Source organism: Carassius carassius, chromosome 4, assembly GCF_963082965.1.
Source record: "Carassius carassius chromosome 4, fCarCar2.1, whole genome shotgun sequence".
NCBI lineage: Eukaryota > Metazoa > Chordata > Actinopteri > Cypriniformes > Cyprinidae > Carassius > Carassius carassius.
The window spans coordinates 28,478,647-28,505,278 of NC_081758.1; the positions used below are offsets into that span (position 1 = coordinate 28,478,647).

At 38.2% G+C, this 26,632-nt stretch overlaps 1 protein-coding gene across 1 annotated transcript in view; it reads left to right on the plus strand.

Annotated features, from left to right (window-relative positions):
- The first annotated feature begins 784 nt into the window (after positions 1 to 784).
- The window catches only part of LOC132139689 (sphingosine-1-phosphate transporter SPNS2-like), a 70,854-nt gene continuing 45,006 nt past the window's right edge, over positions 785 to 26,632 (plus strand). Inside the window, exons 1-2 of the mRNA XM_059548236.1 lie at positions 785 to 1,274; positions 23,173 to 23,238. Of these exons, the coding sequence (XP_059404219.1) occupies positions 1,043 to 1,274; positions 23,173 to 23,238 (298 nt within the window). The 5' untranslated portion in view covers positions 785 to 1,042. The remainder of the gene's footprint in view (positions 1,275 to 23,172; positions 23,239 to 26,632) is intronic.

The window sequence follows — 26,632 nt, forward strand, 5'->3', positions numbered from 1 at the left end:
AACCAGGTAGCTAGCCTTCATTTTCAGTCTTTAATGGAGTCATATGAATAGTTTCATATCATTAATGTCAGAATCACTTTTATAATTTTCATATTTAAGACGCATAGCCTATATGCTACTATAATTATTTTATAATTTATTTCATACAATATGGCGAATTATACATCTCATGTGCTAAACGTGCTATATGTTAATCTCCAATAAAATGGTAAAAATTACTGGAGGCTACTTATTCTGCCGATACGTGTCCTTTAATACTGATCCTAGCGAAACGTCCTTTAGCGGCGTTCTGTTGCCATGGTGACCATCCTCAGGCGAATAACATTTCTCCATTTGGCGACAGGTGAAAATGTGAGAGTTGCTTAAATGTATTTATTTACAGTTATAGAATTAAACCTATTGAATTTCATCTTCAGTATTAGTTTAGCCCTCCTTTAGGGGTGAATTAAACCTTAGCAGGAAGAGTCAGAACCCCGAAAAGCCCCACACACAGCCTAATTCGCTCCCCGTCTCGAGTCTACAAAATATGACCATGAACTGCTTCCAAGCATAATGTTTCCCCACGGCTCGCGCGTTTTCTTTTCATTTACAGCTTTATTGAAAAGAGGATACTGCACGTCATTTCACTCGGTCAATCTTTTACGTCGGAAAAAAAGTGAAACCAAAAGAGACAAAGCAACTTCGTACGAGGTGCCCTGGGTGCGCTGTGTCACTGCTAAATGTTGGTGAAGCGACATTCCCATGTTTGACATGAGCAGCGTGTGCAAACTGAGTTGGTGGGCGGGGCTTTACGCGCAACCACGCCTCCCTCATACAACACACTTCAGAGTGAGAGAAAAGCGCTTCCCGAGTGCTCAATCCTGTCACTGTACAGACATGAACCGAGCTCAGCGAGCAATAACCAAATCAATGATTTATATTCTTTGTGATTAACACGTAGTTTTTCTTTTTCGCTCAGAGGTGCAACACTTTTCATTCCAAACCGTCCTGTCTCCGGTCAGACATCGTTCAGTCGCTTGCGCTGGATCTGACGTGCCAGAAGATGTGTGTGGAGAGCGATGGATGTGAAATCGAGGGGTGCAGCAGGTCGGATGAGGTGCACACGCTGTCTGGAAGCATGAGTCCGACTCTTGAATCCAGTCCAGACCTGCATCCCTGCACACCTGGGCAGAAATTCCGTGCCGCATTACTCCGATGCCGGTCTCCTTTCGTTGCAGCCGTGATTCTGAGCTTTGGAAATGTGCTCAATTACATGGACAGATACACCGTAGCAGGTAAGACAAGTATGTTCTTGGCGTAGCCTATAGACGTTCGTTTTACTATCTGGGCAAGGAGAGCGAAAATCGCGCTAGTCATCATTTGTATTGTTTAATGTTTCACTTACAGAGATCTTTCAGTTTAAAAGCACTGATCGTGAAAATCACAATTTAAACATTAACATAAGTCAAGTGATCATTTGCCTATCTCGCCGCACACTTGCTGAGTTTCATTGAGCGGGTTAAGGACGGTCTTATTCTGTGTGATTTAATCAAATAATCCGGATTGAGAGCTAACCCCGTTGTACTAACACGATATTGATTACTATTGTGAGTGATCTTAGATCAATTTAATCTGAATGCCTACCAAATGAGTGAAAATCCAAATACTTGGTGTATGTATAATTTTGTCTATTATGAGCTTCCCTCCCCGAATCAGTATCCACGTTACACAAAGGCTCCAATAATCAATTACTAATGACAATCTGCACATAGAGCAACTCCACACAATAATAACTTATTAGGTTCCTTAGTATTGTAAATATATAATGCGACTCAAAATAACGTCAGGTAGCATTTATCAACTCATCTAATGAATGTGAAGTAGGCTGATGGACATTGTGTCCAAACATTCTCAGACGTACAACAGATCTCTGTTAAAGCAGTAGTGATAAAACCGAGGACATTACAGTCCACTAATTTAAAGCAAACTTCTAGAGGGACACATCTTATATCCATAGTTTCATAAATAGTAACCTCAGTAGCGCTACAACACAAGATGCCCCTGCATGGTATCAGGAATGAAGTTATTCAGGAATAAAGACAGAGCACAGCCGCGGTCTGACACGTTTCCATAGAAACTAGAACAGATTTAATCTATCCTACTAGTTTTTAGGTTGTGTCAAAGTTAGCATCCCTCAAAATTGTGGATTTATGCGTTTATTGAATGGGTAGCCTACTTGGTGATCTGAGACGAGATGTCAGGTGACATTTGCTCCAGCACACTATGACTGGGTACATTTCATGAATAACTAATGATTAGAGTTTTGGAACAAAGCAAGCTATTAGCTAGGGAATACTGGATACAGCTCTGAATCCATTTCCCTCTGTGCTTTACATGTAAAAGGCTATTTAACTTGCGTGTGTATGTTTCTTGACTAATAATCACATTGTAGATTTCATAAGTTGACATACTGAGAAATACAAAGCTGGTATTTGATATGCAATTATTTGGTAGAGCTTGCAAATTAAAAATGGACAATGCTATTTCAATTAGCATAGCCTCATTAAATCATTAAATTACAAAAAAATATTAATTGGTAGAAAAAAAAACGGTATTTTCACATTATGACCATTGCATAAATTAAATTGAAATGCTCACAGTGTCTGTTCTTTCCGCGCTGAACTGTGTGTTCCCACTTGCACGCTTCTCAGACACTTTTGGACAGCGCGAGATGCTTGAATGGCGCGCCGCTGCGGCATGTATGTTATTGTAATGGGGGGCTCTAGTTAAACAGCAAAACCCGGGGTGCACCGAGGGATAATAAAGCAGGATTCGCTCTGGCAACGTGTTCTCTGATCCTTTTTAACGTATGCAAAGGTGCGTTACTTTGCCAAATGTGGTCCCGTTTTGCATCACGCACGCGAACAATTTAAGATGTGAATCAATAATTCACGGAGTAAAATTTATGAGGAGTTGAAAGAAGAAAATTAGCAAAGGCAACGTTATCGCCCCATGGCGGTTTGTAGCGCTGCATACTACACGGTTCAGCAGCATTACATAAGTCACGCGAGCTGTGATAACATTATGAAAAATATGTGTTTACGTGGGATATATCTAATCTAATCTCGTCATCTCTAAAATCAACCCCTTTTCCTGAAAAAAAACAGATGTATCATCCTCTTTCGTAGATAAAAGTATCAATGTAAGCTAAATTCCACCCATTTTTACTCAAGTGATGTAACAGATAACACACACATTTGTCCATGACGAGGAAGATCCTTAATCATGTTATGCAACTGCTCATGTGAAACATACACAGTTAATCAACCTCTTGGCTTTTAAACAATGAGTTACATCTGAACAGTTTCGATGAATGAAGAGAGTGAAATGGAGAATATATATGTGTGAGATGATGACTGCAGGGAGATTGCAGCAAATTAGTCAGTTCTCAAGAGAGGAGTTGTGTATAAGTGTATGTTTGTCGGGGAATGCAGCAGCATCAAACTGCATGTTGTTGAGTTCAGCATCTCTTCTACGCCTCAGTTCCTGACTGATCAAGCATGTGATGTGAGCGTGAAGCCCCCTTCTTGGGTAAAGAGTGTAGAGCTGATGCAGCCCTCCTGCAGTGGTGATGACCGCTATATTTAGAGAGAAAGAGAGAGAGAGCAAGAGAATGATCCACATGGCAGCTGAGACAGAAGTGGTTGTCCTCACCACTGCATTTGTCCTGCAGTCGGACTGACACAGTCATCATATTAATGACTTTCAGCAGTAGCTTGTTTGTGGGTTTGTGTGCCTGGGGGTACATTAAAGGGATAGTTCATCCCAAAACAAAAATTTTGACTACTTATTTCTTACGTATAATTCAAAAGATGGTGTGTTTTTTTCTCATAAGTAATTCATTAAATGTGATGTTTAAAAATGTTCAGAGATGTAGTAAAAAAAAAAAAAATGGTAAACTGAATTGCGCCCACTTAAGTTTTAGTGCAGCAGTGTTCTGCACACATTTCAGACAGGAACCACTTTGGCAAGTTTACTTGAGTTTATTGAACACAATTTATCTTTGGCGGTATGGTTCCTTGCTCCCAAAATAATTGAACATGCAATAGCTTTAAACATTAACCCCCGGGAACCATCAGCTTGGAAATACATGACAATTAAGAATCTTAATAATGTCTTTAAAGCAAACAGTGAAAATCATGTAGATGTGGCAGTGGGACGTCTATCCTGTATCCTGGTTATGAACATGAGTGTCTCTCAGCAGTGAGGTCCATGCCCGCTAAGCCTTGAAAGCCTTAGTGATCTGAAACAAAGAAGACGACAACCATAAGGTGCACAGTAATATGCTAATACTTATAAGGGGAGGGAGGGAGGGTTGCGAGCTGTTTGAGCATGCTTACCGAGCAGTGGTGCTACGTATATATGTCCGTGTCTAATAGGAGAGTGGTAGTGATTGGAGCAATGACAGCTGACCGCATCAGCTGGCCGCAGCCTATGCCTCCTTGGCCTGACTGAACTAACGCTGCGCTCGATGAACTCGCACACAAAGAAAATCAAATCAAATGTGCATGCAGTCGTTGCTTGTAAGACCAAACAACTTTGCATTACATTTTCAGTAAGTGTCTTTAAAATATAATTAATACAGTTCCAATAACTGAAATTGGGTCTTATAAATACTGCAACAGTGAAAACATTTAATTTGAGTTTTCTAGCTGTTTAAGTCATTTTAATTTACTGCCAATTTCACTTTTTACAAGCTTTTCTAGGCTGTGGTTGTCTTGGAATCTTTTAGAATCAACCAAAGTCTCTCATCACTGTTAGCTAGAACCAAATGTTAATTCTTAAAAAAAAAAAAAAAAAAAGAGGGGGGAAAGCAGCGTGTGTCATTTTAGCCTTGTCGTCTTGTGTTTAATTGATTGATATTTGTGTGTGTGTGAAAGGGAACAGCAAAGGTCTAATTTGGCTGTTTTCTCCACCTAAACCAAACTAGTGGGTGTGCAATTTTATAGCAGTGAAGAGACAACCAGTCCCTCAAGAGGAACCGCTCATCAGAATAATATGTGAATGTGTGCTGAATCTTGGGGAAAAATAAACTTTTGCTTATCACCTTGACACAGGATGTTTGGGTGTACTATGGATAGACTCATGTTGTGTATTTTCGGTAGGCTATCTACTATAACTCATATCTGGCTAGTCAAAGCTATGGTAATGACTTTATCCTTCTTTATGTTTAGCCAGAGGTGCATTTCTGCAACATTGGAGTCGATTTGCCTTTGACTTTTTCCCTCCCTGTTGGCCCATTATGTTTGTCAACTATCTATATCTGTCTCTTTCTGTCTCCAAAGCATCTTGCAGTGGGACAGAGAGATCAGATTGATTGGAGTGAGGTTGTGAACCATTTAGTTTAATTAAATTTGTGGTTTGGCAGTGATAGCTCAGACCCAGGGAGGCTGGCTGGCAACAGTCCCTCCAGCATACAGGCTCAGCTCAACAACAGATTACAGTTAATATGGGGATTAGGAGGTGTGGGGAATACCACATGGATGTACAGACGGAGGCCACTTAAAATTATTTGATCTAAGATCCTCCATTGAGCCACCAGCCTGACGCCTGCTGTAATGAAGGTAGTTTGATTGCTAATCTTGATTATGAGGTACTGCAAGGTACTGAAAGGTGCATTTTCCCCCCCTGAAGGCATCTGAGGTATGAGGATGTTTAATCGCAAGACAAGTGCTTAATTAAGTGTGACGAGTAATCCAGCAGCCAGAGGAGCTTCTTGAGGGAAAATGAGCATATCTGCACATTCAGATACACAGGCTTGCAGTTAATGAGGGGAAGTGGAGACTAGAGTATGTTTTGCTGCATTGCTTTTCTGCACTAGATGGTCCAGTCTAGCTGGCTCAGCTCTAGTTCTGCCTGGACACACTCTTTGGCAGTCCCTTCTGTAAGACGCTCTCTCTCTTTCTCTCTCTCTCTCTCTCTCTCTCTCTCTCTCTCTCTCTCTCTCTCTCTCTCTTTCTCTCTCTCTCGCACACTGTCATTTCCATTTGTGCCCCTTGTGGTGTGAATTGAAGGTGTGATAAGGCCTATCAGCAACAAAACAGTGTCAGCAGCAGCAGCATGTAGCACATGTGCTGCACATACAGTAATGATAACAGTAAAAGCATGACATAATGTCAAAAACTCCCATATGTTTTTTTTCCTTTTATTTACTACTCAGTAGGTTGTCCGAAGAACAAGTTGACTAATCGCTTATAAGGAAGTTCTGTGTTTAGGAGGTGTTTGAATTAAGGTGTTGTCACATTTACGTGAAATGCAGTCATTTTAACAGAAATCTACACCTTCAGGGTTTTTGCAATGGGTTCAATTTGGTCACGTAAATTCACTGCGTTTACCAACAGAAATATGCTTGATTTGAAAGTGACTTCAATTTGAGCTGAGCTTCATACATTGCAATACTATTCACAGTAGACAATGGAACTTTTTGGTCAAGAAATGGGCAAAGAATTTGGCTGTCGTCTCTCTCCCCTACTCGCTTGTTTTACTACGCTTATATTAAAGGACTGTCAACAACAAAAACATGAAAGTAGTGGAAAAACTCTCAGTAATTGAGTTTATAAGCTTGTTTATGAGCCTGAAACCCTCATGCTAGAACAAATGGCTTCCAATTCTCCTAAAGTCGATTCCCATATGCACTGTAATTGTTTCTCATAGAAGCAGTTTAGAGCTGTTGTGTTTACTGTTGATGTTTCCCTCAAACCTGAAATATAAATCCATTAAAGTAAACCCATTAAAAGACGATTACAAGTTAGCTCACGAGGCTGGAGTGTATGCAGAAAGTATTTAATATCCCCCAATAACAGTGCAGTATAATGTACATTAGTATTTGAGAAACTATTGGTGTGCTTGACCCGGGTGTTTTCTTTTTGACTTCATATTAAAGTTATTTATTAAGTTATTAAAGTTATATATATTAAGATCTCTTCTTGGCATGTGTGTGTGTGTGTGTGTGTTTGTTTATGGGGTTGTATTTAGCTGTTTTATGTGCTGGCTATGATAGGAGTGGTTGAAATTAGATGGTACCTCTTGACACAGTGCTTTTGATGTAGTCACAGCATCCATTACACCAGCGTGAAAAACCATTACTGTGACAGCCTCTACTTCCCTGTAGACAGCTTGGTTTCTTAAGCCTGACCTAGCCCTAAAAGTTAGGCAAGAAAGTGAGCGAAAAGAGCTTCCAGCTTTCCTGAATCGTTTATTTTCATTCATCTGCCTCAGCTGTTTTCTTATGAAGAGCACACAACCATGACCGCTTTCCTGACCTCAACAATAAGGTCAGTGTATAAATATATATAGACACGAATGGCGTTCAGAGGTACAAATTCTCATCTTGCTCCAGAGAAGCTGTATTGGGTGAAGCAGCCTGATGGTTCTCAAAATAACCACTGACACAATCAAGTCTGCTAACAGCCTCTGAGAACAGGGATGCGATTTTCCCGGTATATTTTTTTAACGGGCTTATCTTTCATTTAGCCTATGTGATGTTCACTTAATGTAGCATGGATGATCCAAACAAGGCACGGTGTTTGTAATGTTTTTCCACTAGAGTAATGGCTGACGCGCTTGTTTAAATGGCATTGACCCTGTTAATATAATTGGTGGCCCACTTTTAGCTCATTGCATGTTCAAACAGATACGTAGTATGTGTGGGTGTTTATCTGTTTATAAAGAGGATTCGCCATGATTGTCAACCTCAACATGTGTCTTTTTGATGGAGTGTGTCTAAGGGATTAAGGGTGGAGAGTTGTACAGGAGGGTGAATGAAGCAGGGGGAGAACACCTGTGAGATTTGAAGTCTCAGGTATGTCACTGTGTATTAGACCAGGACTGTTCAGTAATATATGAAGTTGAGTGTGGGAGACATCCTCAGGCCTGACCTTAGATCCCATGATAACTACAACTGGACAAACAGAGACAGAAACACATATTTTGTTATAAGAAATGAATACTTCAATTCAGCGAGAATGCATTAAATTAATCAGAAGTGACAGTAAAGTGCTGTTTATTTTAACTTTATATTCATCTGAGAATCCTGAAAAATGTATCAATAGTTTCAAAGAGATGGATTTATTTATTTATTGTGGCTAAATCATTCTGAAAGCATGATAGGTACTTTACAGCATAACTGAGAAATACTGGAATCTCTGATGACTTGAAATCATTAACTACTTGAAATTGAGTAGTTAATTTCAGTTATATGAGGGCGGATAATATTCATAGATTAGTCTGATGATCTGTTCTGTTTTTAAATAAGACTTATGTGTAAATATTGACCAAATCAAATCAAAAGAAATGTCAATAGGGTAAACTACTCTACTAAAGCTCAGCTTTGTCCCTAAAGTAAGTCTTCATAAGTGCTTCACACTGCCAGGACAAATATTTAATCTGGACTTTACTGTATGTCTGTATTTGCAGAGGCTTATTAAAGAGGAAAATATGTCATCTTTCCTTCCATTCAATAGTGATTGAGTAAATAATCAGCCACCAGGTATTATGTAATATGCTATTTCCCAGATTGTAACCCAAGCGTGTATATGTGTGACTACACAGTGTAACACTTTGTCAGTGTCTGTAGGTAAATAGTTTCTGACCTCTGTCTCTTTTATGATATATCTATCAATGAAGGGGTCAAAGGACAGGCCTACTGAAATATCAACTCATCAAGCCAATGTTTGCCTGCAGTGGACTGTGTTTGCAGTATTTTTCTTTCAATTTAGCACATAGGCTATACAATATGTAGTATTTGTATTCCTGTGTCACTGTATGCCATCTATTTATATTTGAGAACATCTGGTTTTGTTTGTCCCCCGACACATTGCCTCTGTGGGAAATCTAGCTCTGTTTCAGTGTGTGTGAACTGTAGATGTCCAGGGTTTAAAGGCTCAGGTGTGCACAGAGGAACAGACTGTGTTTTCTCAAAGCATTAAATTGGAGAGTCAAAAGTCAACGTCCAACCCTGTACATTGAATTTCCAGTTATTCTTTAACCATGCATTTCATTCATTTGCAAGTCATTTATTTACCAGTCCTAAAAACTTCTTGCATACTATGGAGACATGTAAGTATTATGTATGCTGAACATTTTCAAAGAAATTAACACTTTTATTCAGCACGGATGCACTAAATTGATCAAAAGGGACAGAAAGGAATTTGATATTTTACATAGAAGATTTCCATTTGAAATAAATGATGTTCTATTAATAAAAGAATCCTTAAAAAGTATCACTGTTTAAACATATTAAGCAGATAATAAAAAATGTTTCTTGAGCACCAAATCAGCATGTGAAACTGAGGACTGCTGAAAATTCAGCTTTGCCATCCCAGGAATGAATATATGAGAAATATATGAATAAAATTATAGTCAGGATAAGTCACTGCTGTGCTTTAGCCTTTTTATTCATCAACACAGTGTGAAAATGACTAGATATGAACTACATAATACAGCAGGCAATAGCGTGTGTAAGACTGACATAAGTCTGTTCTTAGGCACAGTCCATCCCTGCTATGTGACAAATACTTAAAAACCTTAGTTTCCTTTAAGGATTAATTTGGTATTCTTACCAGGTAAGCCACAATAGTTTGAGTTATTTGGCCACACCAGAACATAATAATTACTTAGATCTAACGCCTAAAATACCTGCGTGTGTATGTGAGGTGTGTGTCTCCACCTCACTGATGTGGAATGTGGAGGTAGAGCTGGAATTCCAGTGATGTGGTTGTTTAGCTTTCCCACAGTTACTCCGATCTGTAGTTACCAATCAACAGCACACGCTACAGAAAGATGCTTAACAATACAAAATCAATACAAAGCATCTGAATTTAAACAGCCAAAACACTTCTTTATGGCTCTTATAATCTCACACCCTTTTTCTTTCTTGAACAGTTCTCTTGGGTTTCTGTGGCGGAAAATTTCGGTGTGCCTTTATTATTTGCCTTCAGGACAAAATACAAATCTATGACATACTGTCTCTTGAGATGGTCTTGCACTGTTCTGCATTAAACTAGACCAGGAAAAATGAGATTTATCTCTAATTCATGAAGGAGAAAGTGAGACGGATCACTGCGCTGGAGAGTCTCAGCTGTTCTCAATGAGAGTGGATGAAAATAGTGCTTTGCATAGCAAGAAAATAGATGTAATAAAAGACACTGGGACAGCTAAAAATGATCAGGAGGTTTGTGCGTGATTGTGTGGGTGTGTGTCTGTGCACTGATTGGATAGAATAGAACTTTTTATGGGGTTTCAGTCAATTACATCACTTGAATACGTGCCACATGTTGTCCTCCTGTAGATATTGATTTCAGGCAACCCAGTTCAAGTGCTTACTGGGTTCATCACAAGGCTGTGCGACATTCACAATTGAACTGAGAATGCCTTTTTAATTCAAGTTAAGTTCCTAAATTTGAATTAAATGGACCATGTCTTTCCACTAAAAGATCAGTGCTACGTGAGCTTCAGGTGTATATTCTCCAGTAGCATAGTAGTAAACTCTTTCTGTCATATTTCTGGTATACATTCAATTAATTATATTATACTATTATATATATATATGTATATATATATAATATAATTAGTTGAATGTATAACAGAAATATATAATTAATAGTAAACTTAATATTTTAGTACATTATATTAAAACATCAATTTAGTTTAACTTTCAGGAGCTTTAAACACTTTTATTGTAATGATGGATTGTATCAATATTGTTTTGTCCTGCTGTGGGACACTTCAGGATTTAATTTTGCACAGAATTTTTAGAATTTTTTCACAATTTCCATACACTGCACTGCTAGTGGCCACTGAGGTGAAATGCAGAAGCGATTTTGCATTTGTCCATTTGAATTCAGGGAATAATTAGACAGACAGACAGACAGACAGACAGACCTGCATTATATTTCTTTGAATTGCAGTTATTTAAATTCCATTTCCTGTCATTCTGTAGGATATGACATAGCCTACACTAGGAATTAAGGTTGATCTAGGTGTCTCACCATAGGAGTCTACAGAGAGATCAAACAGCAGCGCTCGTTCATTCTGAGTCAAGAGCTTTCCACAATATAGCACTTTACAGTTATTACTGTCCTCTGTAGGGTTCTCTGGGGTTATGAATGCTTTATCTTTTCTCCTGCTTTTGACCCTTTGGTATTAATTTGTATAAAGAATTCTATATTTTTATCTTTATTCTGTAAGAGTAATGTAGGAATGGGGTGGGTTCTTTGAATAATAATTAGTCCTCAATAAAATTCCTGAAGTGCTTGATTATCTTTCTTAATTACTGCCATTCCCATTCGAAGCGTAAACCTATAGTAAAGCATCAGTAATTAGCCCATAACCTCCTGACAACCATGTTGAGATGGTAAATTGAATTTCTTCACCAAAGCAAAAATCTGGAGTCTGAAGGTGTCACAAGACTGAGTAAATAAATACTTTTCTAAAGTATAGCTATAAATGGCCAGTACAGCATAAATCAGAAGAGAAAACCATGTAACATTTATGTGTGCAATCTGACTGACCAGCCTAAACTGACTAAAACGTGTTTTTTTCACACACATTTCTCCTGCTTCCATCTGCCTCAGCTGTCAGTCATCTGAAGCTCATGGCCACTCTCACAGAGAAGTATGGCTACAGTCTAATGCTAAATTGAGCTTGAAAAAACAGCTCTCAACATGGACTTTGTCAGCCCTAAGTGTGCTGAAATGCCTCATCCAATTTAGCATGCTCCTTTTTTTGCCCTCCAATTTTCATTTACTCAGTCTTGTGACACCTTCCGACTCTCTTCTCTTTGTTTGTTGCTCAACACTGTCAATTAGTACATCGAGAATAGCTTGCCTCACTGTGCTGTTTGAAGCTTCATTGATTAGGCTCTTCTCCAAAGAGCTTCATGGATGTTTCGCCCAAAGATTGTAAAGTATGTATTTTAGTATTCAAGCACTGTCCGTGCTTAAAAAATAATAAATTCAAAATTGGAGGCATGTTTTGAATTATTATGCTGCTATTAAATCCAGGTTTTTGCATTGGTGAAGAAATTAAATTTACCATCTCAACATGGTTATCAGGGGGTTATGGGCAAATTACTGATGCTTGACTTTAGGTTTACACTTCGAATGGGAATGGCAGTAATTAAGAAAGATAATCAAGCACTTCAGGAATTTTATTCAGGACTAATTATTATTCACAGAATCCAGTGCTGCTGACGCCCCCCTGGGTGAGACCCACCCCACTCCTACATAGCTCTTATAGAACAAAGAGAAGAAAAGGGGGATAAGCAAAAGCATAGTGAGCGAGAAAAGCCAAATTAAATCTCATTACAGGCAAAAAACTAAAAGCCCTCATAATTAGAGTAATCCTTTTCTATGTTAGGTAAAAAAAAAAAAAACATAAGGATTAGGCTACAAATGAAGCATGTCTATTGTCAGTCAGCAAAACGTTAAGCCAGTTAATGGCTCGACGTCATCAGAAGATGTTTAAACTGTTGGTGATGAGATTAGCATTAAATTTGCATGAACGCTATATATATATATATATATATATATATATATAATATTTCTTTTAACTCAAGGTTGCATTTGAACATACATAAAATTAAAAATGTATCATTGTAAAATATTATTATAATTTGAAATAGCTGTTTTCTATTTTAATTTATTTTTAAGTATAATTTGTACATGTGATGTAAAAGTTGTTTTTTTAATTATTTGATGAATAGATTAGATTTTTTTCTGATATGTTTTGCAACATTTATTTACAGGCACTTTTGATCGGTTTCAATTTCTTTCAGAATTTCAATTCAAATATCTTTTTAGAAAGTATTTCTGAACCCATTTTTTTTATAGTAGTATATGCTAGTGTACTGCTAATGTTTACAGCGTGTTCACTTAATGCTACTTGCAAACAACTAATAAGTTGCAAATAATGTTAATGGCTGTAGCTAACTGGCTATAAAAAATGGACCAGCCCTTTAAAACATCTCACATCTCAAATGCATCTGCTTGTCAAGTTAATTTATGCAGTCTTTAGCATCAGAATATGAGGGAAGGGAAGGTTATTGAAGCTTCTGGATAACATTAGCACATAACCAACAGAATACTATCATATCAGGCTGATAGTAAGGGCATCTATAATTGCACTCCAGTGTCTGTCAGCTGCTTTCTCTCCTGCTCAGTGTAGTCAGCAGCTCCTTTAATGAAACAAGCTGCTCATTTAGAGTCTCTGTGTGTAATATCCACTGTATAAATGTATAGTGAATATTACTTCCAATGTTAACTGCGTTGCTAAACATCTATACTCATGCCTCTTAGTGTGTACACGTTTATACCAGAAACCCACTCTCTGTTTCAATATCAGTGTATATAGTAAGTAGTAAGGAGTAAATATACTGATATGTCTGCAAACATACATTTACTAACCATATGTATACTTCTACAGGGATGTTGAGTATCTATGGGGAAACCAGTCAGCCTGGGGATTATTCTGCGCTCCAGTGCATTCTGACCACTGCACAGCTATACGTCTGACACATTGGCTTACACTCCAGAGGATAGTTCTTTTATGAATTATTAATGCAAAAATACTATATGCTGTTTCTGTATAGCACTTCTGCAAGAGAAAACTTCTCCCTCTCTTTTTATGTATTATTTAAAAGCAAGTCATGTGATCTAGACTAGCAGCGTTTCGGTGATGGAGCCTTGCAGTGCACACCTTATTTACATTATATTTACCCTATAGATGGAATGTTTCTGGGGTTACTGAATATGTTTTCTGTGCATCTGTGATTGACTATGCATAAATAGTTTTTATGCTCACACACACACACCTTAAAACTAGTCTCAGATCAGTAGTGCAGCGTACCATGCAATACACAGACAAGCAGTGCTGGCAACCGCTCGAGGGTGAGGCAGTAATGAGGAACTACTGGTATAAAATGGTGAGGGAATTCCCACACCTGCAAACGCCTGCTAAAACACACCCCTGCTCCTCTGACATCTGCATTGTGTTTATGTGGACTGTGTGGTGGTTAAAGGCTGAGCGGATAAAACATACGTCGCTTTGTGGGATATGTATGGACCCGGCCGTCAGGAGCTCGCAGAAAACAGACAAGCATACTTGTGGTCAGCTCATACCCTGCATCTGCACTCTCGTAGGTTTGCCTCAATGTTAGAGAGCAGACATTTTGCAGAGAAGCTGGGAAGGGTTAACATGGGAACAGTCTTCTTTTGATTTAGCACATATGTAACTTATTCGAGCTGAGGTATTGTCAATTGCTGTGACACTTTTGAGAAGAATCACCCTTAGCTGATGAGAGAAGCAGAGAAGCAGGGGATGGGAAAGGAGGAAAGGAAAATAGGAGGAAGAGAGCTTCAGGATGTGTCAGCAGCAGTATAGTGTACCAGTGGTTTGGTAGAATGAAAAGAATGAGGGAGAGAACTTCATAGCAGAGCAGAGAGGAAACATTCTCTTACCACATAGAGTAAGATTACACAGGATATGGAAATGTACGTTTGTACTGCAGTTTGACCTACCACACACACACACATGGGCAAATTTGAAACAGTTGTGCCACATTTGAATGCAGTACTGCAGAACAGAACCCTGCATATCATTTACTAACAATCTGCATTCCAGTTAAACCAAGTTCTACCTTTTTTTTCAGCACAAATATGGCTCTTTTTGTATGTAAACTAGTTACTGAATAGATTAAGCTTTTTTCCTCATATTGCACTAAACTGAATTTAATTTAAAAAAGATGTTTATGTACATTGCTATTGACCATGGCTACAGTAATTCATCAATTAGTGATCAAATGATGGCTGATGATATGCACTGTGCATTGAAATGTATAATTCATGTTGCCTCTTTAGTTAGTATCGGATGCTAAAACAACAGTTGCCACTTCTGCATTCAGTAGTGTAAAACCTTGCGACTTGCTTACCAACCACTTGCGATCCAGTTTAAACAGGTTTTAAATTAGCGTAGTGCTGAATTTAATTATTTGCAATTGTTTCTAAAAATTAATAGGGTGCTAAAACAAGACACAAAGCATATGCAAATAGCATGATCAGCTGGTGCAATTTATTTGAAATGTATTTGATTACATGCAGCACTACAGTGCAAAGCTTATTTACTAATCATTATGTGGTCTAGTTTAACTAGATACTAAATGTCAGATACTAAATGTAATGTAAATTTACATGCATTGTGGATTTGACTTACACTGCATTTAATTTATACATTTTATCAGTCATGGATTCCCTCAAACCTGTGACCTTGACGTTGCAAGTGCCATGCTTTAGTGTTTTAGCCAAAGGAGTGCATACATTTATGTCTGTCTTAATAGATTGCACAGTATTTACTAAACCTCACTATGGGCCCTATCATAGACCTGGCGCAAGGCGCAAGTGTTTTTGCTAGTTTCAGCCTGACGCAGTCCTCATTTTCCCATCCTGCGCCGCGTTGTTTAAATAGCAATTGCATTTGCACCCATTTGTGCACCCATGGGCGTTCTTGTCTGAAAAAAGAGGTGTGTTCAGGCACATTGTTGGCGCGCTGCTATTTTGAGGAACTGAAAATAGACTGCGCCATAGACCAACTCAAACCTGGTCTAAAGTCTGGCGCAATATTTTATCTTTGTTATTTAAAGAGCATGTTAATAATATGGGCCTATAGGCGTGTGCACAATGCATGTACACTTTGCTTATTACACAAACTTTTTAAAAATTACATTCCACCATGTAAATAGAGAATCTGCCATTGCGTGAGCACAGCTGGCTTTTAAAGGGGATGGGATATGAGACTCTGATTGGTTTATTCCACGTTACGTCCAAAAAAACACCCATTACTCATTAAGAGAATAGGGACAACCATTAAGACCATGCGCCTGGACGCTCCGACTGTTTTCCTGTCATTAAACTGGCAAAAGTGGATTCGAACACGCCCTGAATGCACCTGCACTGTACGCTTTAGACCATGCACTTAGATCATTAAAATAGGGCCCTATGTATCTGGTACAGTTAACTTTGTACTAAACTGAATTTCATTTAAAAGGTATTTGTGTATATTTATGTTGTAGGTACCATATCACCAGTTATTTATCGAATGATGAGCAAGTAATGGAGGAATGCATTATAACAAAGCTATTTTAGACTTTTGGATTGTAGTGGTGAAGCATGCAAATAAACAGCACTACAGCAGACGCTATAAATTCCCTGTAAAATCCCCTCACCGAGTTCTGCCTATATCAAGCTTTGCTTTTCTCCCAGTTGCCTTTCCTCTCACCTCACCTCTCCTCATCTTCTCAGTTACAGTATAGAGGGCGACCAGCCTGTATTGCTCTGCCTTTATCCTAACCTACTTTTCCCAATCCTGAAATAGCAGTGGGGGTTGCTCAGGTCTATCATCTCTCTTTTGGGGATTGCAGAATTAGGTCTGTCCTATCACTCAATGATCCTAGTTTTTCGTTCTCTCTCCCCAGACGACCAGACAGTCCTCTGGGTCTATACTGTGACGTGTCTGTGTGTTTATAAAAATAAGCACAGGGTGTTGTATGCATTAATGCTGTATTTCCACTTTATGAGCTTTTGTGTCTGGATTATAAGAAAAATGTCTGCCATTGTTCATGCTTCCTTACAGTTGAATAGGGGATGTTTGCGTTTCAGGATTTGACCGTATTGGTATTTCAGCCGGTGAACCACTTCTTATTTAAGTGAATGGATTGTTTTATTGTGGACGGTTTCTCACACACTCCAAAACATTTTGACATATAGCCAGTTCACCTCAGACTGGGTTAGTATAGCACAATTCAAACCTCTTTGCCTTTCTTGGCATGGATGAGCTCATACTCTTTAAGAAAACACTCGACCCAAACAAGCACTTAAACTCACAGCCTGACTTCACGTTATCAGATCAGACAAATATGGGTCCAAACAATGTATGTCTTAGATAGTATCACACCGTCACATGCAAATCAAATGCAGGAGGGCTGCTCCTCTAGCTTCCAGGATCCATTAAACAGCTTCACTCCAGTGAACTCCCCTGAGATTTGAAATAGTGCTAGACACATTAACAGAACGGATTTGCTCATCCTTACTCTCTGAGCTTTTTCAAACATGCTATTGGTCAGTCCACTGGTCAATGTCCTATGGATCTCCTGAGGACCGCACTATAGTGAAAGCATTATATTAAACAGCATCATTCGTATGCACTGCATTTTACGCAGTAGCCTCAATATTAGCATATCGACATTAAACTGCACCAATCAGCTGATAAGATCGAGACCCACATGAATGGGTCAATGTCTCATTAGCATTTAGGATAATGAAACTAGTGTGCTAGAAAACAAAAGGTGCTCTTTCTCACACCACAACCAGTTTTTCAGATTGCATTGCAGTTTTACTGTGTGATTTGTAACAAGCTTATTTGAATCTAAATGAGTGAGTTTGATTTATTTTATTACTAATCTATGACTTCATTAATATTGTATGGAATTTGCAAAATGAACAGTAGAGGCTTTTTGCATTAATTATTTGTTAAGCTAGGGTTAAATGACATCATACAGTATCTTTCCTACAGTATAATCTATCTATCTATCTATCTATCTATCTATCTATCTATCTATCTATCTATCTATCTATCTATCTATCTATCTATCTATCTATCTATCTATCTATCTATCTATCTATCTATCTATCTATCTATCTATCTATCTATCTATCTATCTATCTATCTATCTGTTTTCATTACAAATTTGTCCCCAAAGTATATCCAAAACAAACATAAAATATTTTCCATTTCCTCCAAATGCATTTCTCTGTTATCAGGTAAAACAGGTTTATTTTATTTATTTTATTTATTTATTTTATATAATCCAGGCAGATTTCTTCATTTAGAAAACTGATTATATATCAACCAAAAACAAAAGGTGCTCTTTCTCACACCACAATCCGTTTGCATTGCAGTTTTACTGTGTGATTTGTAAGCAAATGTTTATTTGAATCTAAATTAGTGGGTTTGATTGATTTTATTACGAATCTATCACTTCATTACAGTTTTTCTCGATTGGTTTGGCTCATTTCTTGAAACCGAGATGACATTCTCAAAACCATAAGGTCATTTGGCCAAACAGTCTTACAGTTCTACTCAACATTATAGCTCACTAGCAAAATCAAATATCTTTCCCCAAACTCTTCTTCCATGCTTCAAAAGCAGATTCCTTTCCCATATAAAAGGTCAGTACAGTCAAAATAGCACAGATCCTTCTCAATTGCCTTGGCACATGTGCATTCATTTAGTGCTTTTGTCAAAATAACCTGGATGGTTTAGCACAACACCATGGATCCCCTGCAAAAGCTCATATCTCTCCCAAAACAGTTTATCCATGTGTCAAAACTAAATATCCTTCTCATATGAATAGTCAATGCCCCCAAAATGCATTATACCTTTGGCATTGTTTAAGCACTGCAAGTCAAAATGCTTAGACGTTTTGTCACTGAGGCACAGGTCTAGCAACAGAATACCACTATGAATAAAACTAAAAGATTTTACAGTAAAATCAGCCTCCAATAAACCACTCATACTCAAGGAAACTGTAAACATTTTTATTCGTACAAAGAAATGTTAACATTAGAGAACATACTGTGAAAAGAAAACATATACAGGATTCTGTAAATGTGAACAGTTATAAACACAAACAAAAAACAAAAAAAACTCTAGCCTACCATACTGTAAATAAAGTTTCAGAACTATAGTACAGTAATATTTTCAGTGGTCGCCATTGTCACCCTCTCTTTCCTGGCCACCATCCTCATCCTCCTGGCCATCGACGCGCTGCTCTCTGTTAGGCCATAAATTCTCATCCACATCGCAACGGATATTTTCTCTTGCGATGCAGCGAGGGAAGAAACGGCGTGAATGTCTCAACCATCCCCTACATTGATCCCCTGTGATGTCCTCACATGCAGCATCCATTGCATGCAGCTGGGCCCTCTGGTCTTGAGCCTGATGCTCATACACCCTCCACCTCCAAGCTGATTGATTGTCAAGTACTGTCATAAATTTATCAAATGTTCCAAGAAATTCTTTCATGGTATTATATCTTTGACTAATTTTGACAGTTGAACAGACAATTGTGCATATGATGACTTACACAATGAAACCATGCTGATATGTTTTGGAGAGAGTAACCATTTCACTGAAAAATCAACTAATCAGTTTAGATCAGCAAGATCTATTTATTTGGAAAATGTGCTAAATGTGGGCTCATTGTGCTAACTGTAGCTACTTGTACATAATCATTTGAAAAAAAGCACAGAGTCACTTGAGACATGTACTAAAGCAGTTATAATTTGATAAAACCAATGAAAAATGACATTCTGTGGCGAACAATTGCAAGGTGGTTTGGAGATTTGTCCATGTTATTTTGAGAATGTCATCTCAAAATATCAAACCAATGATCAAGAAATGAGCCAAACCAATCGAGAAAAACTGTAATATTGTATGTTGTCATAACACATTTGTCCCCAAAGTATATCCAGAACAAACATAAAACATTTTCCAAAACTTCTTCCATTTCCTCCAAGTGCATTTATCAGTTTTCAGGTAAAACAAGTTTATTTTAAGGCATCTGAGCAGATTTCTCCATTTATAAAACTGATTATATATCAACCAAACTTATGCAGAGTTATGCTGTAATTTTATACTCTGTTCAATGGCTGTTGGTTTTCATAGTCATTCAGTGATGTGTTTTGTATGCAACAGATCAGTCACAACAGGCAGGACTGCATTCTTTTGCCTCTTAGTATCTGTTGTGGTTTCTTCATTCTCTAAAATAAGCTCCAACAAAGTGCAAAGCAGGTGACTGCATCAACCAAACCTGATTGATCTTTTCCATGTAGGAATCCGATAAAGTTTTTGCTAAGCAAGAATATCTTTATTATTGCAGAGTTCCTTCTTCCACCCTCATCAGGCTGACTTGACCAATCGCCAGTTGGCCTTTTCCTCCTGTGTGTGTGTGTGTGTGTCTGTGTGTCCCTGTGCCATGTTACTATGGCAACATCTCAGGGTTGGCGGCATCGAGGCGGACACTAGAAGGTCGATGATTCTACTGGTGCCATTTGGGGCATTTGCATCACCTTGTGTGGCATCGCCCACATTGCCTACAATTTTACAGTATGATGCAACATGTAGACAGAGAGGCTGCACCTCAGATGCTTCATGACAGCTCTCTCTGAAAAGTTTCAAGGTGTTGCCATGTTTTCCCTAAACAGTGTATCTTTATCAGAGAGGCAGAAGAGAAGATAGAGAGAAAAATTTAGGGCAAATCACATACGGACAATATTGTCTGCCAAACACAGAACATAATTCACTAATATGACAGTTGCTGTCATGGTCTGGTGTTGCACTGTGCACACACTGACCTACTAGTACCAGTCTCTTCCAGTTAAAAGTTCTTAATTTATCATGTTAAATAAGGACATACTAAATCATATTGTTTCATGGTTCACTTCGGATGTGCCTGTGGGAGTTTTGGTGGGAAGAGCGTGGTGGTTGAGGTTCTGTCTTTGGCAGGCTTGAGGGTGAGCAGGTGCAGTCTCGGTTGAAAGAAGAGAAACGCAGCACCATCTGGCACAGGGATCCCCCTCCCAGTGGGAGGAGAGGGAGAGATGGAGGGATTGAGGGATGGGGGCCATGGAGGAGTGTGACCAAGGTAATTAGTACACTGCCTCAGTTTAGACTGATGAAAAGAGGGCGGGACCAGACACTCCTGAGCCTAGAGAAGGATTGCAGAAAGCCAACACCCCCATATATCCAAATCAAGACATTTCACTAGGAACTGATAATAAAAATTAATCAGGTACTACAAGGGATTGAAAAGGGATTCCCAATCTTTTCTGTCAGACAAACTTCTTGACCTCAAATATTTTACTTGAAGTTCTCCCTTGGGTTTTAACTTAAGATTTGAATAGTTTATCCACATACTAACATGCAACTGAACAATTAAATATATAGTTTTTTAATAAGTACTTTGATTGCTTTTTTTAATTTAAATTACTTAATTATAATATTATTTAATGAATTATTAGCTTGTTTTATAAACCCATACACCACCAGTGGTTCATGAAAATACATTTAACAATGTTATTAAAATTAATAGTCTTTTTTTTTTTTGGTAGCAATTTACATTAAGGTTCCATTTGTTAACTTTAGTTAACTACATAGGTTAGGTGAAGGAACAATAAAAAATACTTCTAAATCATTTATTCATCTTAGTTAATTTCAACAATTACTTACACTTTATTATCTGTTAATATTATTTAAAATGGAATTGATTTGACATGAACTAACAATGAACAGTTGTATTTTTATGAATTAATGTTAACATGATATCAAAGATGATCTAAATGTCTAATTTTAATAAATTCAATAGTCATCAGTTATCATCTGACCACATCATGTTGCTCTATGGTTTATTGCTTTACTGTAGTTGTGTGTGTTTTGGCCAGGAGTCTGAAGAGCTCTTGATCAGGTCATTACTCTCTTTTTTGTGTAATTGAAGCTTTCGTATTGCTGCCTTTAAATCATCAGTCTCTCATCTTCACATTCCTTCTTTCTGATCACTTTAAAGTGAGAATTTAAGCCTCTGGAGCTCTTTAACTGTCTAACTCTTCTCAGACCAATGCTTTAATCTTCTATTTGTGAAAAGCACAAAGCATTCAAACACTACAAAAATGCAGGAGAGGCTGTAAACAGGGTCTGAGATTGACAGCCAATGAAATTAGACAAGAGCGATAGAGATCCAGCATGCTTGACATTTATCTCTGATGTTACATCTCTCTAAATCATTGAAAGGTCTTGTACGAATAAAGGCAGAGAGAAAGACATCAGCTTTGCAGGCGTCATGCACCCAGATCACACACCTAATGCAACAGAACCATCTCTTAATTAACTCCTCAGCGCTGCTTGGCTAATTACGTCATGCTTTTTAAGGTCTCGTACAAACACAGACACATACCACAGGAGTGGCTGTGAGAAATAAAAATAGCCATTTGTTTCTATTGTGGCAGTGGCTTTAGTCATCTTTGAGTTTCGCCTCGATCGGCTCATGGTTTCTCATCGCCACCCGTTTTGACTTGTCACTGGCACGTTGTAGCAAAGACGTACTGAGAAGAAGCACTTTGGCAGGTGCAGGCATGTCCGCTCAGTGACAAATGCAACATTCCTGTCACACAAGTCACGCCACCTGCTCGCATTCCAGCGCAGCCAGTGTCTTTCCTTACTGTCTGCAGCTTAAGGTACATTAAAAGTGCGTTTCTTTCTCTTTCCTTTTTTGTTTTGAGGACATACAAATACCTTTGTTATGCTTCAACACAACAAGACATTTACATTTTATATTCAAGCATAATTTATTTATATTTAATTTGTTGTGTTTTGTTATAATATGTTAGAGTTTTTCAATGCATTTTAATTTATAAATATTTTATTCAATTATATTAATTTGTTACTTATAAATGAATTATTAAAAAAAAAAATTATAACATACTTTTGAATATATATTTTTTGTCAAATCTCAAAATTAATATCCATAGTTTGCATACCACATTATAATGTTTAGATTCCTAAATTTACTTGTAGCTGTTTTTTTAATAATGATTATAAAGTTATTATTTGTTTTTAAGATTTTATTCTTCATTTATCAAAAATAGGGAAGAAATTAACATGGAAAAAATTAGCAGTTTATCATTATGGCCCGAATTTTAATATCAATGCACTACTATTTTTGATGAAAGATTAAATTTACAGTTAATAATGTGCACCAGTAAATCATGTACAATACGTAACATTTATTAAGAAAGTCAATTAAAAGCACGCTGACTTCAGCCCAGACTAGAAGTGTGTGTTCATCCGTAGGACCCACCATAAGCCTATACTTGTTCTGTTATTGAGGATCACTAAGAAATGTAATAAGAAATATTGTCAATATTTTAAATTCTTTAAAACGCTTTGTACACAAGATGTCTGAAAGTTCATTTGGTAATTATTTCTTCAGAAAGAGACTCAAATAGTCTTAATTCAAACTGTTGTGCTTAAGGGACAAAATTTACGTCAGAGCACAAATTCTAATATCGCTCTGTCTCTTCTTCCCAGGTGTCCTCCTTGACATAAAGAAACACTTCGGGGTTAGTGATAGCGGAGCAGGCTTGTTGCAAACAGGTAAGTCTCTCATAATCCCACAATTACGCGGTTTTGCAATCATGCAGTGTGTGCACACGGCCTAATATCACTGACACAAGGTAGAAGAGAAGAAAAATCCATTAAACTCTCTGCAGCCAGAGTGACAGGGATAACAAAGGAGGAAAAAACTGTGAATGAGCAATGAACTTCAATGAACTTGTTTGGGTTTAACAAAACAGAGGACTGCCACAGTTGTTTGGATTGGATGGAGACCCACCCTCCACTGTGATCTGTTCATTATTCAATAGTGCAAGGATTTACAAAAATTTTCCAATATTTCTATTAAGGTCCAGTGAAACTCCAGTGAGGTACATGGGAAGCAGTAAATGTTTTTTTCAGTCTGGTTGTTGTAGGAAACTGTAATAGTACTGTAGTGGATGCCCAACACTGTGAGTCTACTCTCTGGTTCCTGTTAATGGGAGGAAACACTAGTTTATTCTGGAAAACACACAGAGCCCTTGTTAGCTCAGCGATGCCTGCGGTCTGTTGCTAGCGTTTATAACTGCTAAAATTAAAAAATGACTAATAATTGTTCCCTCATTATATGCAGATGACAGTGAAGTGTAACACATTATGATATCATTAAAGGTTATTTGTGGTGGGCGAGGAATCAGTGGATGTATACAGAGGGAGGTGAATGAGAAGGTTCAGTGTTCAAACGGCTGGCTTGCTATGGGTCAGGTGGGGGGTTGAGCTTCCTGAACCAGGCTGGGTCCACGTCAAGTGGCTTTTGTAAAGGAGAGTCACTGTTTGGAGGTCCTATTGAAACGCTTAGCAGCCCTGTGAACACTAGCGCACACAAACTGTACCTGTGTGCGTGTTCACACACATACTTGTGTGTGCAAACAGAGACGCCACCTGCAAAATCATTGCCTCATATGGCACAAGACAGCAAAACAGCTGCCTAAGTTTTCGGATGCAGCCACCGTCATATGCAAGAATATATACAACAAGCAGACATGTTCACACACTCACACACACTCGCATATACAGAGGCTCATTGAACAGTTGCATAGATGGGGATGTCTGGGATTCAGATCCAGCTCAATGTTTATCTATTGCCCCCATTCATTTGGTTTGAAAATATTAGAATAACTGGCCCACAGAGACCTCAGCACATAAACCTTTCTTTATTTAAGAGTGGGATATTTTCATTCTGGGTGAAAAGGGTGGAGTAAATATAAAAATCTACACCTCTTAAAACAGGATAAATCTACTTGACAAGAAAAATTGCCTTTTTATTCAGTTTTTCATTTTGTGAGGTTCATACCTAAGACAGGAAAAAAATGCCAATTTGCCAATAGTGTATATACAGTACTACCATTTAAAATTTTGGAGTTGGTAAGATTTTTTTGAAGTGAGACATCCAGCTTAATTCAGTTTAGTTATATTATTTAACCGACTGTAGACATGAGCAAGATATACAAAGGAAAACTTTCATTCTGTCAGGCTGTAAGAAAGAGTTATTCTCTGTTTTTGCTTAGCTGACCAATTTAGACTGCTGAAATCGTATTGTCACTCACTGAAGAAAATGTGCTTTTGATTAGTCTGTAATTGGAAGCAAATAAACATTACAAATCTGCTTGGCTCAGGTTAACCATAAAGTGAATGACTGGTTGGAAACTTTCCTATAGGTTGATTCTCAGCAAGGAATTGGTTCTTTGACAGCATGGCAGCCAATTATTGGTCTATATGCTACATTAAGGATGTCATGAGATTCACTCTAAGTAGGGGTTAAATTGGGACGTTTGAGATGGGGTGTTATAAAATCTGCCAAGATACGGCCATTGCTTTTTTTTTTAGCACATTGCTAAATTCAGTTGAAACGACACAATCAAAATCTGGAATGGAGCATGGAAGAGATGGAATGGATTCATGCAATTGCACTAATAAAAATGCACTATAACGAAATATCAAAGCCAACCACATCCTGAACTACATCCTATGCTTCCTTAAAAAATATGAGCAGGGTAATGTCCCTTTGCTTGTTCAGGTGTGGTTGATTAGGGTTGGAGCTAAACTCTGCAGGAAAGGGAACCTCGAGGGCTAGAGTTTAGAACCCCTTAGAGTGTAGAGAAAGAGTCTGTGGCAGGTTTAGCTTGGCCTCTGCTGCTAGTCTGACCTCAGTCTTCCCACAGTGCGACAACATTTCTGATGCTCTGGCCATTGGCTGGGAACCTCGGGCTCAGTGTGAAATGTTGGTTGAAGGGATGGCGTGAGATCAGCTGGAGTGTGTCCTGTTGTGATGTACTCTGATTTGTGTGAGTGGCATAGTTTAACTCATTTTAATGAACACAAGTGAAAGCTTTTTTGTTTGTTTTTGCACACACATCTGTTTGAGAGAGCAGGTTTTCCAAAATCTTCAGACGGTGGCAGGATGTCTTAAAGTGCACATGGCATGGAGAGACGTTGGTGTTAACATGATGGCAGGAGGTGAAATACAGTGACGGGTTGGAAGGAGGACACTTTTCATAATTGGACTTATAGGCCTTTCTTTGAGAGTTGATATGTCATGATGGTGTGTCGTTAAATTACAAAAAGAAGTAAATATACAGTTAATAAGTGAATGAAGGGCTGTGGGAAGACTGGAGTATCATGTACCACAGAGATGAGATCATGCCGCAACCTCCACACAGTGTGATTCAGGCCTCATACATCATTGATTTAATTGTGATGAGTACCAAAACACTCACATTAAGAAAACGAGTAGATGAAAGATTTAGTTTCTGCAAAAATATTTCACATATGTAAAATATGGGTTATATGAAACATGTCTGGTTTGTGTCCTTCAACTGATGCCCAGTGTCATATTTCCAGACAAACGCATGTCTATACTTGATATTGATACACAGACCACTCTGATGTAACCTTATGAGGGGAATACAGTGTATTGACTTTACTGGGCTTTATATGATGTGCTTTTGCCTTTGGCTGTCATACCTGTCAATCACCTCTATGTCCACAAAGACAAGGCTTCTAGATCTTATCCCACTCACAATGCTCTCTCATGATTCCTTTCTTTTGCCCTGGCTGTGTTTTAACAAAACTTTTATCAGACTGAGGGATATTCATTTCAGATTAGTGGGAAAGGACGATTATAGTTGACGCAGAACAAGAATTGACTGTTTGCTTGCCACAACACCTGCAGGCGGTCCTGGATGACTGTGAGATGGAAATAAAGAAGAGAGGGTTAACTTGGATATTATAACTGTCCTGAGGGCCTCCTTCTGCTCTTTTGTCTGATAGGTGAGATCGGCATTTTAGGGATGGGTGTGGGGAATCTCGATGGCCTCTCTGCGTCTAAAAGAGAAATATTTGCTGAAGATGGATAGATGAGAATGAGCTTTAGACAGGCGAATGTTAAAATTTCCTA